Source organism: Moschus berezovskii, chromosome 14 (genome assembly GCF_049115385.1).
Source record: "Moschus berezovskii isolate FMDL1 chromosome 14, NW_MosBer_1.0, whole genome shotgun sequence".
NCBI lineage: Eukaryota > Metazoa > Chordata > Mammalia > Artiodactyla > Moschidae > Moschus > Moschus berezovskii.
In genome coordinates, this window is record NC_142473.1 from 22,220,399 (window position 1) to 22,237,152 (window position 16,754).

General features: G+C 35.4%; 1 protein-coding gene across 1 annotated transcript in view; it reads left to right on the plus strand.

The window, feature by feature from the left end:
• DDX10 (DEAD-box helicase 10) overlaps positions 1-16,754 on the plus strand; it is a 329,965-nt gene that overhangs the window by 53,989 nt on the left and 259,222 nt on the right. The window contains exons 11-13 of the mRNA XM_055422984.2: positions 666-753; positions 3,681-3,769; positions 6,859-7,339. Of these exons, the coding sequence (XP_055278959.2) occupies positions 666-753; positions 3,681-3,769; positions 6,859-7,339 (658 nt within the window). The remainder of the gene's footprint in view (positions 1-665; positions 754-3,680; positions 3,770-6,858; positions 7,340-16,754) is intronic.

The following is a 16,754-nucleotide window of genomic DNA, read 5'->3' on the forward strand; positions in this document are numbered from 1 at the left end:
ATTTTGATATTTTCTGTAATTAAAGAAAAATCTCATCTGCTACCACCTATCACCACTGCAACTTTTCAGGAACAAAATTGTTTAGTCTAAAATCAGGGAAAACAAGTGGGATTTCCTTTGTGAAATATAGAATAGATGCTTGTAAGAATTTCATTTTTTCCCCATAATTGTCATTCTAAACCTGGGCAAGTTTAAGTAACAATCTGTTATATTATGCCTAATTTCCAGATAAGGAAAACAGTGTTTATATCCTTGACTACTTGATTATTATTTGAATTTAGTTTTTTTGATATTTGACTGAAATGGAAATCTTCTAAAAAATGACATTTGCCTTCATTTGTTCCATTTCATTGATGATCCACTTCCCATGAGAGGCTGCTTTCTATCTTTAAAGACTTAAGAGGAACATTGCTAATTGTGGTGTTAACCTAATCTTTCACTCAGTGTCGGTTGTTTAGAGAAAATGTCTGATTTTATTTTATTTATTTTTTCTGCATTGTTTGAAATTTAGGTCTAGTATAATTTCAGTCTAATCTGGGTCATAGATGAGAAAAAATGTTATGGTTTTTTAAAAAATACTGAGGAAGATAGAAAATAATGTATACTATTTTCAGTTTCTAAAGTTGAGATGTCTTAGTTTAACTTTTATCTTTTTGTTATAAAAGAATCAATCCAGAAAAACTTATAGATGTTCAGAAAAAATTGGAGTCATTTTTAGCTCAAGATCAAGATTTAAAAGAAAGAGCTCAAAGGGTAAGTTATTTTTGAATTGGATACCTTCCTTGGACTAAAGCATGTAATAAAGTTCAATTGTATCATTTCCTGCTACTTCAGATATTCAGGTAGTATACTTTTAAGATAGCTTTACCTTATTCTTTAACTTTGAAAAAGTTACATATTTCTTTCTTTCTTTAAAAAAATTTTTCTTTGGCCATGTCACGTGACATGCCGGATTTTAGTTCCCCAACCAGGGATTGAACTTATACCCCTTGTGGTGGAAGCTCACAGTCTTAACCACTGACTGCCAGGAAAGTCCAAAAATTATATATTTCTTATAATAACTTGGAAAAATGTCTATTACTTGTCCATAATTTTGTCAGACGTATAGAAAATCCGCTTAATGATTATTAAGTATACAAGATAACTTGATAAAGTTATCAACTTGGTTTCTTCAGTAAAGTTGTTATTAACTTCTGTACTCTCTTGACTGTGAAATTAATAGGTTAAATTTCCAGAAAGCATAGCATTCTTGCTAAATTGTCTTTAGAAATGAGGTTTTAATCTATAAATGTGACATAATGTTCCCAAACTGCTTTTTTGGACTTATAAGTCCTCTTGATTAGCAAATACCCAAGGAAATGTCACTTTTAGTTATACTTATTTTTTTGTTCTTAGCGTACCCAGCAGCAGATTCTTTAAAAAAGGAAGATGTGAAATTATTTTGCATTGTGCTTACAGCGGTTTAGTATTTGAATTGACAGATATTTGAATCCCTGTTATGAAGCTCTTCATTTTCAGCACTCTTTTGCTTATATTTTAGTTATGAGATCCACATAGGAAATCTATATCTGCATTTCTTTTAACACATCAACAGTGAGTTAGATAGTAGGGATTCAGAGATTGGGAAGAAGAAAATAAAGAGGAGGTACGGAAAGGCCATCCTGAAGAGATAGAGGAGCCTGAGCAGAAAAAGTCAGGAGTTAGTCTTTTGGGTTAATGGTTTTGAAATTAGATATTCAAAGCAAAGAAGTTTTATTTAAAGAGAATATCTTACACTTGAAAAGTTAACTTGGGTTATTTTTTATCAAATTATTTATCACTATGCTTATGATGAAAGTTAAATTCAGATGCTTAGTATGTGATAGGCCCTTAGCCATGGTATGACCCTATATGACAGTTTGATGTGTATTATTATTTAATCTTCCCAACAACCTGTGAGGTAGGTGAAAATTGATTTGATTTTGTATATGGGAAAACAGGAGCTTGAGAAAATTAAAAATTGTCCAGGGTCATGTATCTATTAAGTGATAGACCTAAGATTTAAATCCAGGTCTGACTTTCTTCAGAACTTCCACGATACATCAGGAGAAATTAATTCTAAAATATAAGAGAAAAACATGAAATTCATCCTAAAATATATAAATAAAACGTATTCAAACTTATGTAAGCTCACTTTACCTGAAATCTAATGAAAATCGTCTTTAAACAGAATATTTCTCTTAAAACGTTTGGGCATATATTGGCATGAAAACACTTATGTGCATGTTTCATCTAGCAGCATACTTTAAGCTCAGAGTTAAATCTTTTAGAAGCTTTGGAAATAGTATGCACAATTTGAAAATAAATAGTGTACGTGAATTCTGATGTTGTGACTTACTGCATACCTGGCTCATTCAGTTATGGATCAGGAAATATGAAAAACAGTAAGGATGTTTTGTCAGTGGTTTCTGCAAACAGAAATTAGCCTTCTAGTACAAGATTATAGAAAAGCACATTGAAATAAACGATGTGATTTATTGGGTGTCATGCATGGTTTAGCAGAATGGCTAACTGTTGGCAGCTGCAGCAAGCTATTTGATTTCATAGAAGTGATTTTCTAGCTTTTGATTATAATCTGGATAGAACAAAAATGATAAGCAACTGGGGTGATTTCTTGTGGGTGATTGTGGGTGGAAAATTATCCTTGAATTATTCATTTTAACGCCTATGGAGACAGGGAAAATGGTTTGGAGATTAGTGTAAATGGTTTGAAGAAAGGATTAGTGTAGTTAGAAAAAATGTGAAGTTTAGGAAATATAGAAGTGGGAATTAAATATACTTTACAAAACTTAATTTTAAAGTAAAAAAATAAAACTGCTTTGATATATCTCACCATCATTGCTGCTTGTTTGTTTTTCAGACTGACAGAGCATTTAGGACCATGTTTACTTTTTAGTTTGCAATGGTTCTTGGCATAAAGATAGTTTACTTTTTTTTAAAACACAAACAGAAGGAAATATTGCAAGTTAATGACAAACTACTTGAAATTATAATGATGAATTACTTGAAATTTCAGTAAAGAATTTATTAAATTTATAAAAGTTTATCCCTAAACTTTTCCTGTTATGATTTTATTAAGTTTAGGTATAGTAAAATTTTATTTTGTTGTAATAGTTTTATTATAAGGATGTTTTCCAGTAATAATTATTTTTAATAACTGGTATTCATTGATATTTAATGTATTTCAGAAAAAATGCTCAAGTAGTCTACATGCATTTTTCTCATTTATTTCTCATTACATTCAAAGTAGAAGGTACTTTTATATTATCTTGGTAGATGAGGAAACTGACAGAGAAATAATAAACTTGCTCAGCTTGTAAGATGTGGAACTCAGATTTCAACTGTATTATTCCCAAACCTGTATTTTTTCCCATTAATGTGCCTCAATGATTTTAACTTATAGAATAGCTTTTTGAGAAGCTTATATTTTATGTTCAGTTGGCTTGATGAAACCAAATTGATGAAACCAATTCTGTAAAGGTAGAGTTCTTTTGTTTTTATGGAATGGAGATATACTCAGCTATTTTTGAGTTTTCACTACTGTTGACTTTATTCCTTTGATTACTTTCTTTTATCTCAGTTAAAGTTCATTTTCCATTTCTGACTATTATGTCATATACCTCAACCTTTTTTGTTTACAGTGTTTTGTCTCCTACATACGTTCAGTGTATCTGATGAAGGATAAAGAAATATTTGATGTGAACAAGTTACCTATACCTGACTATGCCCTGTAAGTATTCATATTATAGTTTTGATTGTGAGTCCTTAGAGTTAGAGGGAATTTGTTTGAAACCTGGTTCTGAGAATCCTAGTTTAAACCTCTTTATGTTACCTTAAAAGAATCTGTTGAAGATTTGCAGAGAAAAAGACTGTATAAAACTGTAGGAAACTTGTTGACTGTTCAATTCAGTCAGGAACTTCAATCAGAAAGAAATTTCTTATTTGTGAGTATAAATTCATATAAGTTAGGCTGACAATTTCCTGTAGTTTGGTCTTAAAGGAGATGGAGAGCAGTTGACCGGCATTCTTTGATATCTTGAAATGTCTTATTTTCTGAAAAGCTGACCTGGTTTACCACACACAGTTCTTATGCTTTGGATGCAGGTCTCTTCGTTGGGTCTTCCCTTATTTTAGATTGGTATCCCATGCTGCTTATTGCCTGGGTATTCTTTGTGTCTTGGTGTTTCTTACAGGTGCTCACAGTTACCATAGTAAAATGTCTGTCTTTAGTAATTGCGATTACTGTTATACGAAAATGAAACTCTTGGTCTTGTTTTGGCTAATATTTGAAGGATATTTTTCCCCTAATCTTTTCGGGAGCGCCCGTTTTTCAGTGGGGTTCTATCTGTGGGAAAAGTAGTGACAAAATCCTAGAGAAGCACTCTTGGGGTTACTCATACTTTGAATGTCAGCTTGAAATCTAATCTGGGATGAAATATGTACTTTCACAGCAAAGTCTCTGTATTTGGCCTGCTTTCCAGGAATTTGAGTGCCTTTACCCACTCCAGTATTCTTACCTGGAGAATCCTAGGGACAGAGGTGCCTGGTGGGCTACAGTCCACAGGGTCGCAAAGAGTCGAACACAACTGAGCAACTTCACTTTCACTTTTACTTTCACCTTTAAGTTGAGTCTAATAAAAGCTTGTATTTGGGTAAGCTGCTGTTTTCTGTTCTTCATGTTAGATTGCAAGTTCAGTATAACAGGTAATTTGTCAGTTATAACATTTTAGAACCACTTAATTTGCAAGATAACAAAGTAAGGTCACTGACTTTTTGTTTAGGTAATGGATAGCAAATCAGATGCTATGGAAACGTGTTTTTGTTTATCTCTTTACCAGTTACTAATTTTACAATTTCTGAGTATGATTCATGGTTTAGATTATTAGCTGATTTTTTATGCTTTATGGTGTTCTATCCTGGTTTTCTCTTTGACATAGCTGAGATATTAGCAAACAGGAGAGACACGGGTCTTTAATGCTTCCCTCCTCCAGTGAACTTTCCTGACCCAGGGATTGAACAGACATCTCTTAAGTCTCCTGCATTGGCAGGCAATTCTTTGCCACTAGCGCCACCTGGGAAACATGGTACACCTTAAGTTGGTGTTTTAATTTCTGATGGATACTGAATTTGTGATCCTAAGGTCCGTCTAGTCAAGGCTGTGGTTTTTCCCTTGGTCATGTATGGATGTGAGAGTTGGACTGTGAAGAAAGCTGATCGCCGAAGAATTGATGCTTTTGAACTGTGGTGTTGGAGAAGACTCTTGAGAGTCCCTTGTACTGCAAGGAGATCCAACCAGTCCATTCTAAGGGAGATCAATCCTTGGTGTTCATTGGAAGGACTGATGCTAAAGCTAAAACTGTAATACTTTGGCCACCTCATGTGACGAGTTGACTCACTGGAAAAGACTCTGATGCTGGGAAAGGTTGGGGACGGGAGGAGAAGGGGACGACAGAGAATGAGATGGCTGGATGGCATCACCGACTCTGTGGACATGAGTTTGAGTGAACTCCGGGAGTTGGTGATGGACAGGGAGGCCTGGCGTGCTGTGATTCATGGGGTCGCGGAGAGTCGGACACGGCTGAGCGACTGAACTGAACTGAACTGTATCCCTATAACAGTAATAATGACAAGTGCTCAGAAGTGGCTGTATATGTGCCAGGCATTATTTTAGATGCATTGTATCTATGAACTCATTTTTACAACAGTCTTATAATGTAGGTACTCTTGTCATGCCATCTTGCAAATAAAAGAGCTGAGGTATAGAGAGGTTTAATTATGTCCTTGATCACACAGCTAGTAGCTGACAGAGCCAGGGTTTGAACTTCAGTAGTTCTGTTTTTTGAATCCAGGTTTTACAATTATACTCATCAGTTTCTGTGAATCATGTCTTAGGAAAAAGGCAGTGGATCCATTTTGTAATGTTAGCTTTTTATTAAAAGCTTATTTCCAATGCTTCTGTGGGAACTTCGAAGCTGGGAAAGACCTAATCATAAAGTAAGTCTTGATCTTAGAAGGAGAAAATAAGATTTTTTCTTTTTTTGGTCTTGGGTTTAAATATCCTTTTTTACAGAGGTTACTGCTGCTGCTGCTGCTAAGTCACTTCAGTCGTGTCCGACTCTGTGTGACCCCATAGACGGCAGCCCACTGTGCCATGTTAAATGTCTTAGAAGAGAGGATGATAATACTTGAATTCATTCCTTGCAGAGAACATGTGTTCTTTCATGGCCATGTCTTTTCCAGCTTTAATAGTATTTATTTTTAATTGGCATATAAATGCTTTACATTGTTGTGTTAGTTTCTGCTGTACAACAGTGTGAACCAGCTGTATGTATACATGTATCTGCTCCCTCTTGAGCCTCCCTCCCACTTCCTCCCCTGAGCTTTAGTATTTATATTTTTATATAAATAAAAATATATTTTACAAAGTATTTTCATATAGTTAGTACATCAGATATTTACAACAACTGAGATAGCCCTGGTAGATATTTTTGTCTTGTATTAATATTTGAGAAAGCTGAGGCTGAGAGAGTTATACTGGAAATAGATTTAGTAGCTGTTTTTTTCTGGTTTTATGCTCTTTATTTTGTTAATCATGTTAACCACCTAATGGAAAACAGACATCTCCAATATTTTGTGACAAGTATTCAGTATCTTTTGGATCACTTGACCTGTTAAGATGAAGTTATATCTTAGAAGGACATTTTTCTTTTTTAAAAAAGCTCTAAAATGTCTGAACTCCTGAGGAACCATTTCATAATAAATTCATAAACACAGACATCAGTGTGTTGAGATAACTCTTTTCCTTTGCTCATATTTAAGGTCTCTTGGTCTTGCTGTGGCACCACGGATAAGATTTCTTCAGAGAATGCAAAAGCAACCCAGCAGGGAACTGGTAGTGAGTGAAGATAATAAAGTAATTGAGCCAAGGGCTCCCTCCCTCACCAATGATGAAGTGGAAGAATTTAGAGCCTACTTCAGTGAAAAAATGTCTATTCTTCAGAAAGGTGGGAAGAGACTAGAAGGGACAGGTTACAGACTGGCTAGTGGCATTAGTGATAAAGAGGAAGAAGAGAAAGAAGCTGAAGAAGAAATGGACGAGAAACTGAGAAGAGCAAAAGGATCTCCACTTGAGTCTGTCCCTAGCAGTGAAGAGTCCCAGAAGGGCAGGGAAGCCCCTGTGCAGTTCTTGGACAGAGATGACGAGGAGGAGGAGGACGACGACGGCCTCGGGCCTGACTTCTTTAGAGTGAAGCGGCACAACGTGTTTGGGTTGGATCTTAAAGAGAATAAAGCACTGCAGGTAAGTGTACCTCCACTGGAGGATCGGGGGTGGGGGCTTTTATTTCCTTACCACTCTTAGGATGTGCCGCTTTTTGCCTTTGAGGAAGTATGGGAAAATAACCAGGAGAAATTTGTGGAATGACTTTATTTGCTGTAAACTCTCCCTCCGTCTACATCTTTGGAGATGGAATAGGTGCCAAAGAATTCTCATTTTTCATAACCTTGGGAACTCTTAAGAGATTGACAGATGTAATCTTCTCTTTTATTGGCTTTCTAATGCATATTTTAAAAGTAGCCAGAGTCATGATTGTAATATTAAGTAAGATGATAGGGTTCTGTGGTTTATGATGTGAAGATCCTTCATTGTGATTCTTAACACATTACTTTCTGATTTAAATAATTACAAATATCCCTTATAACAATTCAGTCTCTCTAAACTTTTAATGAAACATTTCATTTTGGGCACCAATCCATAATTTGAAATAGAAAGCCAGCACTTCTATTTAAAGACCACTTATGAAGGTTTATTAAAAGTTTCATGTTTCTCACTAGATACCTTCTAGAAAGAGTAAAAAAGATAATCCAGGTAAAGCATCTGTTTCCTGGGATACTTGAAGGTGCACAGTAAATATGTTTCTCTGCCCTTCCCTTATTTTTCTTTTAATTTTGTATTCCTTATTCTTGATCATTTCTTTAGACAGCATTTGAATGAAAAATGAACCTGAACTCTTATTCTTTATACATTTCTAAGATTCACAGTAGGGAACACTAAATTTTGAACTATGAAACTTGGATAGGTGTTTTTTTAAGTAACTAAATGGCAATTTAAAAAGTAGCAAACATGCTTACTGAGTATTTAATATGTATCAGGCATTTTCTAAGCATTATCTCATATGATCCTTGTATAATCCCTGTGAGGTAGGCACTCTATCATTATACAAGTAAGAGGGAAAAACTGAGATATAGAGATAGTAAAATAGTGAGATGCATAATTAGTTATTGGAAAATTGGAGTTTGGATCTAGGTATTCTGACTCTAGTATTCCTGTCTTGACCAATAATCTGATTTTTGAAGATTGATTTAAATTTTCACTTATGTTTTCTTTTGGATGTTTTACAGTTTAAGCACTTGAATTTAGGGCTAGCATTTATTTCAATTTAATGTTTGTATCTGGTGTGAGGTAAGAGCTGAGGTTCCAACTGCCTCCCTCCTTGCTGTGTAGTTGTCTAGTTAAACCAGAACTCTTTTTGAAGTTACTGCACTTTTTCCATTCTAGTTACCTTGACTCTGTGTTGAAAATTAGTTGACCATGTTTGTGTAGGTCTGTATGTTGACTTGCTTCGGCTCTATACAGCTGTCCTTTCAGCAATAAGACCATTGTCGGTTAGTACAGCTTTATAGTAAGTCTCAGATCAGTATTAGTCTCCCAACTTCATATTTTAAAAATTTGTTTTGGCTATTTTTTAGACCATTGCATTTTCATATAAGTTTTTGAATCAGCTAGTAAGATTTTACAAAAAGTCTTGTAGCATCTTCATTGAGATTACATTGAATCTAGAAATCTATTTGGGGAGAACTGAGATCTTAACAGTGTTGACTCTTCTGATTCATGAATATGGCATATCTTTCCATTTATTTAGGCCCTCTTTAGTGTCTTTTAGCATTTTAAAATTATTTTAAGTATGTGCATATTAAAACACATTTTGTTAGATTCAACTGTCCTATTTTATAGTTTTCAATGCTATCATAAATGATACTTTAAAAATTTCAGATTCTATTTTTTGTTGCTAGAAGTACAGTTTTTGTATACCAGTCATTCTAAACTGTCCTATTAAGTTATTGTGGCTGTTTTTTGAGATTCTTTGGATTTTTTTTTGGATTTTATCTGTAGCTGGTCATGGTATTTGTGAATGAAGATGGTTTCATTTCTGCCTTTCCAATCTGTATGTTGTTATTACATTTTCTTATTTTATTACACTGCATGTTGAATAGCAGTGAGAATGGGCATCGTTGTCTTGTGCTTAGGGAGGGAAAACATTCAGTCCTTTACCATTACATCTGATGTTAGCCATAGGTTTTTTTGTAAATGCTTTTAACAGATTGAGAAAGTTCATTCTATTTCTGGCTGATTTATTGTTTTTATTAGAAATGAATGGTGAAGTTTGTCAGATGCTTTTTATGCAACATTAGGGTGAACATAGAATTGTTGTTATTTATTCTGTTGGCCAAGAGAATGCACTGGTCATAGCAAACACCCTCTTCCAACAACATAAGAGACAGCTCTACACATGGATATCACCAGATGGTCAATACCAAGATCAAGTTGATTGTATTCTTTGTAGTCGAATATGGAGAAGCTCTATACAGTTAGCAAAAACAAGACCAGGAGCTGACTGTAGCCCAGATCATGAACTCCTTGTTGCCAAATTCAGATTGAAATTGAAGAAAGTAGGGAAAACCACTAGTTCATTCAGGTATGACCTAAATCAAATCCCTTACGATTATACAGTGGAAGTGACAAATATATTCAAGGGATTAGATGACAGAGTGCCTGAAGAACTATGAAATGGAGGTTCCATTGTAACATTGTACAGGAGGTGGTGATCAAAACCATCCCCAAGAAAAATAAATGCAAGAAGGCAAAATGGCAGTCTGAGGAGGCCTTATAAATAGCTGAGAAAAGAAGAGAGGTGAAAGGCAAAGGAGAAAAGGAATGACATATCCATCTGAATGCAGAGTTCTAAAGAATAGTAAGTAGAGACACGAAAGCCTTCCTAAGTGAACAATGCAAAGAAACAATGCAAATAAATAGAGGAAAGCAATAAAATGGGAAAGACTGGATATCTCTTCAAGAAAATTAGAGATACCAAGGGAACATTTCATTCAAAAATGGGCACAATAAAGGACAGAAATGGTGCGAACCTACCAGAAACAGAAGATATTAAGAATAGGTGGCAAGAATAAACAGAATGACTATACAAAGAAGATCTTACTAACCCAGATAACCATGATGGTGTGATCACTCACCTAGAGCCAGACATTTTAGAGTGCAAAGTCAAGTGGGTCTTGATTTATTCTAACGTATGGGAGCTGGGATTTTTCTGACTCGTGTCCTATACTCCTTTCCCCTTTCTCTTCCTCCTTGCTTTTTTTGTTCTCTCCTCCTGGCAGTGATTATTGAGTGCCTATGAGATGCCAGGGACTGAGCTACGTTCTTAGTAAGTTTCAGAGGCTTATACTTTAACAGATTATTAAACTGAAATTTCAGTACAAAATTTTGTATTTCTGTTCTTTATTGATTCTTGAAATCAAATATTTAAAAATTTTAACATTGGCATTGCAGTAGAGAAGACATCATGAGGAAAGTTGAGCCTTAAAGAATGGATATGAGTTTAATATATTGTCCTAGAGGTCTCTGAGACTATCCTCAGTTCTTTTTGTTTTTTTTTACTTTGTTCTGTTCTTCAGCAGTTACTTCCACCATTTTATCTTCCAGCTCACTAGTCTGTTCTTCTGATTCATATATTCTGCTATTGCTAGAGCCTATTATACAGAGTGAAGTAAGCCAGAAAGAGAAAGATAAATATTGTATACTAACACATATATATGGAATCTAGAAAGATGGTACCGAAGAATTTCTTTGCAGGGCAGCCATGGAGAAACAGGCATAGAGAACAAACTATGCACATGGGGAGAGGGGAGGAGAGGGTGAGACGTATGGAAAGAGTAACATGGAAACTTACATTACCGTATGTAAAATAGATAGTGCTGTACATCTCAGGGAACTCAAACAGGGCTCTGTATCAACCTAGAGGGGTGGGATGGGGAGGGAGATGAGAGGGAGGTTCAAGAGGGAGGGGTCATATGTATACCTATGGCTGATTCATGCTGAGGTTTTACAGAAAACAACAACATTCTGTAAAATAGTTATCTTTCAATTAAAAAATAAATTAAAAAAAGAATGGATATGAATTAATAGGAAGGGGAAAAAGAACATGCTAAGAGGAGAGTACAGAATGAGCTAAACCATGGCCACAAGAAAGTGTGTTTAATGTGTGGAGCTATATCTGTTACGATGTTCAGTTTCAGTACTGAGGCTTAGTGTCCATCTCTGTAAAATTACTCCCTGTCAGAGTTATTGAGATGCCTCAAGATAGAAAGTAACCAGTACAGTTTGTGTATGTAGAAGGAGCATAGTTAAAGTTAGCTGTTATTTCCATTTGATGAAGTATAATAGGAAGATAAAAGTAAAGAGTTGATAGATGTTTGCCTGTGCAGTGGCTGGGCAGAGTCTGAGGTAGTACTGAAAATAAAGCTGTTTTTTGAATCAGGACGCATTATAGAAAAAAAAAGTGATGCATTTTATTTATTCTAGGTGTAGTAAAGTGATACATTTTATTTATTCTAGGTATAGTAGTATCAGAAAATAAGACTACTTATTTGATTTTAGCATAGTTGATAGACCAGTTTTCACATTTTCAGTGTCCTGCATTGATCTGGACAGTACTAAGCCGTACTCTGATACCACAGGTCCAGCTGATGTTTTAGCCAGATATTTAAGGAGTTTATAATTTGGTATATTTAGACTGTAACTAGGCAAGTACAGTGCCCTTTAGAAATGAAACATTTGGTTATAAATAAAACTAAAAGATGTTGATAGTAGATATATCATGTGGAGTCATTAAATGAAATTCATTATTATATGAATATTTTTCTGGGTGGAGTTCTCTGTCCAGTTAACAGGTAGTGTTCTTGTGGATATTCTGTACAGTATACCTCTCAAAAATACTATATAGAAGATATTAGGTTACGGATATTGTTTATATGTTTTAAGACTGTTGATTTAAAAATGGACATTTTAAAATGGACTGTTGACAAAAGAATGATAAGATGTGGTACATATATACAATGGAATATTATTCATAAAAAACGAAATAATGCTGTTTGCAGCATCATGGATGAACCTAGAGATTGTCATACTGAATGAAGGAAGCCAGGCAGGGAAAGACAAATGTCATATGGTATTGCTTATATGTGGAATCTAAAAAATATGTTACAAATGAACTTATTTACAGAATGGAAATAGAGTCACAGGTGTAGAAAACAACCATATGGGGTTACCATGGGGGAAGGCAGGGGAAGGGATAGATCAAGAGATTGGGATTGACATATACACACTGCTATGTATAAAATGGACTTCCCTGGTTAACTTAGCTGGTAGAGAATCTGCCTGCACTGCAGGAGACCCTGGTTTGATTTCTAGGTTGGGACGGTCCCCTGGAGAAGGGATAGGCTCCACTCCAGTGTTCTGGTCTGGAGAATTCCATGGACTGTTTAGTCCATGGGGTCACAAAGTATTGGACTTGATTGGGTTACTTTCACTTTCACTTTCATGTATAAAATAGATAACTAATGAGGACCTGGGCTTTCCAGGTGGCGCTAGTGGTAAAGAACCTACCTGCCAATACAGGAGCCTCAAGAGATGTGGGTTTGATCCCTGGGTCCGGAAAGTCCCTTGGAGGAGGGCCTGGCACCCACTCCAGTATTCTTGCCTGGAGAATCCTATGGACAGAGGAGCCTGGCGGGCTACAGTCCTTAGGATCACAGAGTTGGACACAGATGAAGTGACTTAGCATGCAATAAAGGACCTACTGAATAGCATCAGGAACTCTACTCAATACTCTGTAATGACCTATATGGGAAAATAATCTTTAAAAGAGTGAATATATGTATATCTGTCTGCCCTCTTAGTGCAGTGGGCTGCGTGTCAGTCTCATAATCTAAAGGTCCTCAATTAGAACCTCAGAGAGGGCAGATCATTCATTCTTTGTGCTTCTCTGGTGGCTCAGCTGGTAAAGAATTTGCCTGCAACGCGGGAGACCTTGATTTAATCCCTTTGTTAGGAAGATTCCCCGGAGAAGGGAACAGGTACCCACTCCAGTATGCTGGCCTATAGAATTCCATGGACCATATAAACTGTGAGGTCACCAAGAGTCGGACATAGCTGAGTGACTTTCACGTTCATATATATAGGGCTTCCGTGATATAGTGGAAACTTAGTACAATGTTGTTAATCAACTATACTCTGATAAAAATTTAAAAAAAATGGACTTTAGAGAAAGTAATGCCCTTGTTTGAGGAGTGATTGGGCATGCTGATGAACTGCTTTAGCAGAGTGCTGATTTAGCTGTTTTTTTTTTAATCCCCATAATTATTTGATTTAAAAATGGGAATGAACCATGTTAACTTATTTCCAGAAATTTCTTGCAGATAACTATGTTTTTGTAGAAGAAGATCAGGAAGTAATGAACATTTCTTGGTTTTCTGTAATCTGCTATGCCTTTGAATATCTCTTCTCATTGCTTAAACTCTTACCGCAACCTTGTACAGTATTACCCCCATTTTGTGGGTTAAGAAACAGAGGCTTTGAAAAGTTTGATTGCTTGCCTAATGTTTCACAGTAAAGTGGCAAAAGTGGAATTTGCTGTGCCTGGGCCCATCTGATTCTTTTGAGTGTGCTTTTTTTGATTCCTGTCATTTCTACATTTTAGCAGGTGTTGTTTAGTTTAGTAGTCTTTACTTTTTGTGTTCTTCTTTACTTCCCACTAGCACTACCACTACTCTTCCCCCCCAGACCGTTTTCACTTCAGACTTGGCCTGTGGGGTAAGTCTCATAATTGGTCCCAAATATTTTTCTTCTGAATCATCTTCCTGTGAACCTCTCTCAAGTCTATGTTTTTTTCCAAGTGGTTGGCCTTCAGTTCATCGTTTTCAGTTTGGCTCTGTAAGCTAGCTCTACCCTGTTAACCTACCAGCCAGCCCCTTCTTCCCAGAGTGCATTTCCACTTGCACTGAAAGGATTCTTTCTTCTGATAATCTCTCCAATCCATGCTTTCACGTCTTATCTTTCAAAATTCATTGCTGATCTTGCTTCTTCCTTGGAAGTCTTTCTTTACTTATTTACTCCACTGGCCTCTGGATTCCAGTTACTTGTTTTGCTAGTACTTTTCTTCTTGGCTGTTAGTAATATACCTAAATGACTTCCATTTCTTGTGATTCCTGAGATTGTCATAACCTTTGTATGCAACGATCTTATATATTGCTGTTGAATTAAACAGCAGGGATGAAATTAAATTAATTAATTTAATGAATTAAACAGAAGGGAAAACTCTTCAAAATATTAATAAAACCTGAGGGTCAAGAAACTTTATTCTCAATTTTTGATACCATGAAGTGGAAACACAGTTTTAAATGTTGAGTAGCTCAGAGTTGGTATATATGATGTTCTTTTGTTTTCTTACAGGTGTCCCCCCCAACCCCCCCTCCACTTTTTGCATTCTGTGCTTCATTTCAATTCAAAAGGAATAGTTACTGTGTGACTTGAAGTTTAAACGTACATACAGAGTTGGTGTGTGTGTGTGTGTATCTTTTCTTCTCTGTTTGATTTTTTTATCTGCAAATGGTTTCCTCAGGGTGTAAATTCTCAATGGAAAGCTAAAAGTTTTTGGATTGATGTTTATTCTTTCATACGCTGCATTATTATTGTATCAAAAGTATTTCATCTTGTTTATTTTCATTTCCTAGTTTTATACATATTCAGTGTTTAAAGGAACTGCTGACTAGTACTGGATTTTCTCATGACCTACTTTTATAGGCTAAATTTCAGTAACTACATTTATCAGGATATGCTTATCTTCATTTTAATATAAAATAGAGATAATGAAACAAGTTTAAAATAGGACAGGGTGCTATTGAGGGTCATAGAAGTTGACCTTGAACTTGACTGTTAGGGTAATTAGAAATAAGGATATTTCCAAACTCATTGACAAGTACTTGTATCCATATAACAAATATAACTATAGAGAATTTAGACTACTATGCCAGGTTTTCTGCTTATAAACAGGTTAGTTCCAACATGCCCTTTTTGAGATCCTTTGTTCTTGAGTCTAAACCGTCAGTATGTGTATATTTACCTAAAACTTTTTAATGGAAAGACTGTCTTTGTGGTGATTCTGAATTTAACTGTTCAAGTTTCTTAAATTTGTCTAAATGTATTTCACTTTTGACTTTGTTCTTTTCGTGTGTGCTTTTGAAACGCAGCTTCAAAAATCTGTGCTATGTCTAAGTCCAAGGCAGCAGTTTAAGCTAGTGCCATCTGGTGGTGATGGGCAGAGTTAAATCACCTTTTTTTTGATGTGAAGCTTTTTTCCTAATATGAAAGTTTCTATTTTAGATTAAATGAAGGCTTATTAAGTGAAGGATTAATGAAATTAAGAAAAAAAATTCTCTCCTTCAGCAGATATTCATTGCACACTTGCTTTTTGCCTGGGGTTGAAAGATCACATTCCCTCTCCTCATGGAGCTTATGTTCTAGTAAGGGGAGATGGACAAAACATATAAACATTTGCTGTGGGAAAAATAGGCAAGGGAAGGGGGAGACAGTATTCAGGGGATGGGTGTAGCGTTTCAAGTAGCAGGATGGTCAGAGGCACCTCCCTGAGAGTGTGTAAGGCATTCTTCTACCATTGCTGGTTTAAGACATTTAGATGTTTTAAGCACTGAAGATTATGGTGTTTCCTCTGGTCATATGTAATTTGAAACAAAAAAGATAGTACATTTTAAAACAGTAAAAGTCCTGAAGTTATATTTTCCATGATGATTATTTTATTGCTTTTGTTGAAATATTTTATTTCAAAAACATTTTTTTCTTAGAATACTGCAGTTTTACTGATGCTCTGAGCATGTGTTGTGAATGACCGGTTGTTTAATTGCACTTGAAAGCTAGGCTTGGTAGGGGGAATGGAAGGAGAATTCAGACCCTCTTGGGAGTCGGCACTAGCAAGTAAATTGGTCAGAGCAGTGGCACTATAGTGAAGTTCAGTGGAAACATGGATGCTTATATATTAAGAAAGGCCTATTTTTCAGTCTAAGTATAAACTATTTACTCATGAAATAAGTATGAGATTAGTATAGTGATTTTATGATTTAAAATTTGCTTCTCAATTTATGTTTGCTGAAGGGCTAGCATTTTAATCTCCAGTTTATCACAGACCAATAATGTTATAAATATATTAAAGAAGATTATTAAAATTATTTTAAAAATGACATGAGCCTCTCTTTGTTTTCTTAGTTTTTTTCTTTTTTACTTTTTTTGCTGCCTTTTGTTTTTCTCACTGGGTTAAATGCGTATTTTTCTCTTTTACTATTTGGTTTTAAAGCCTCCTTCTGTATTCTTTTTTTTCCCTCCCCATCTCTTCTGTTTGTATGGCCATAGTAGAATACAGTGTTGGGGGTGTGTATGTATGTAAAGAATGATGTTTGTCATTTAGAAAATTATGTAGTTTCTCTTTAACCCTCCTATGGCTTTTGGGTTATTTTTCATGAATAGGATTTGGCCCTGTAAGGAATACCACCACAGTTGGGATATGCGGGTT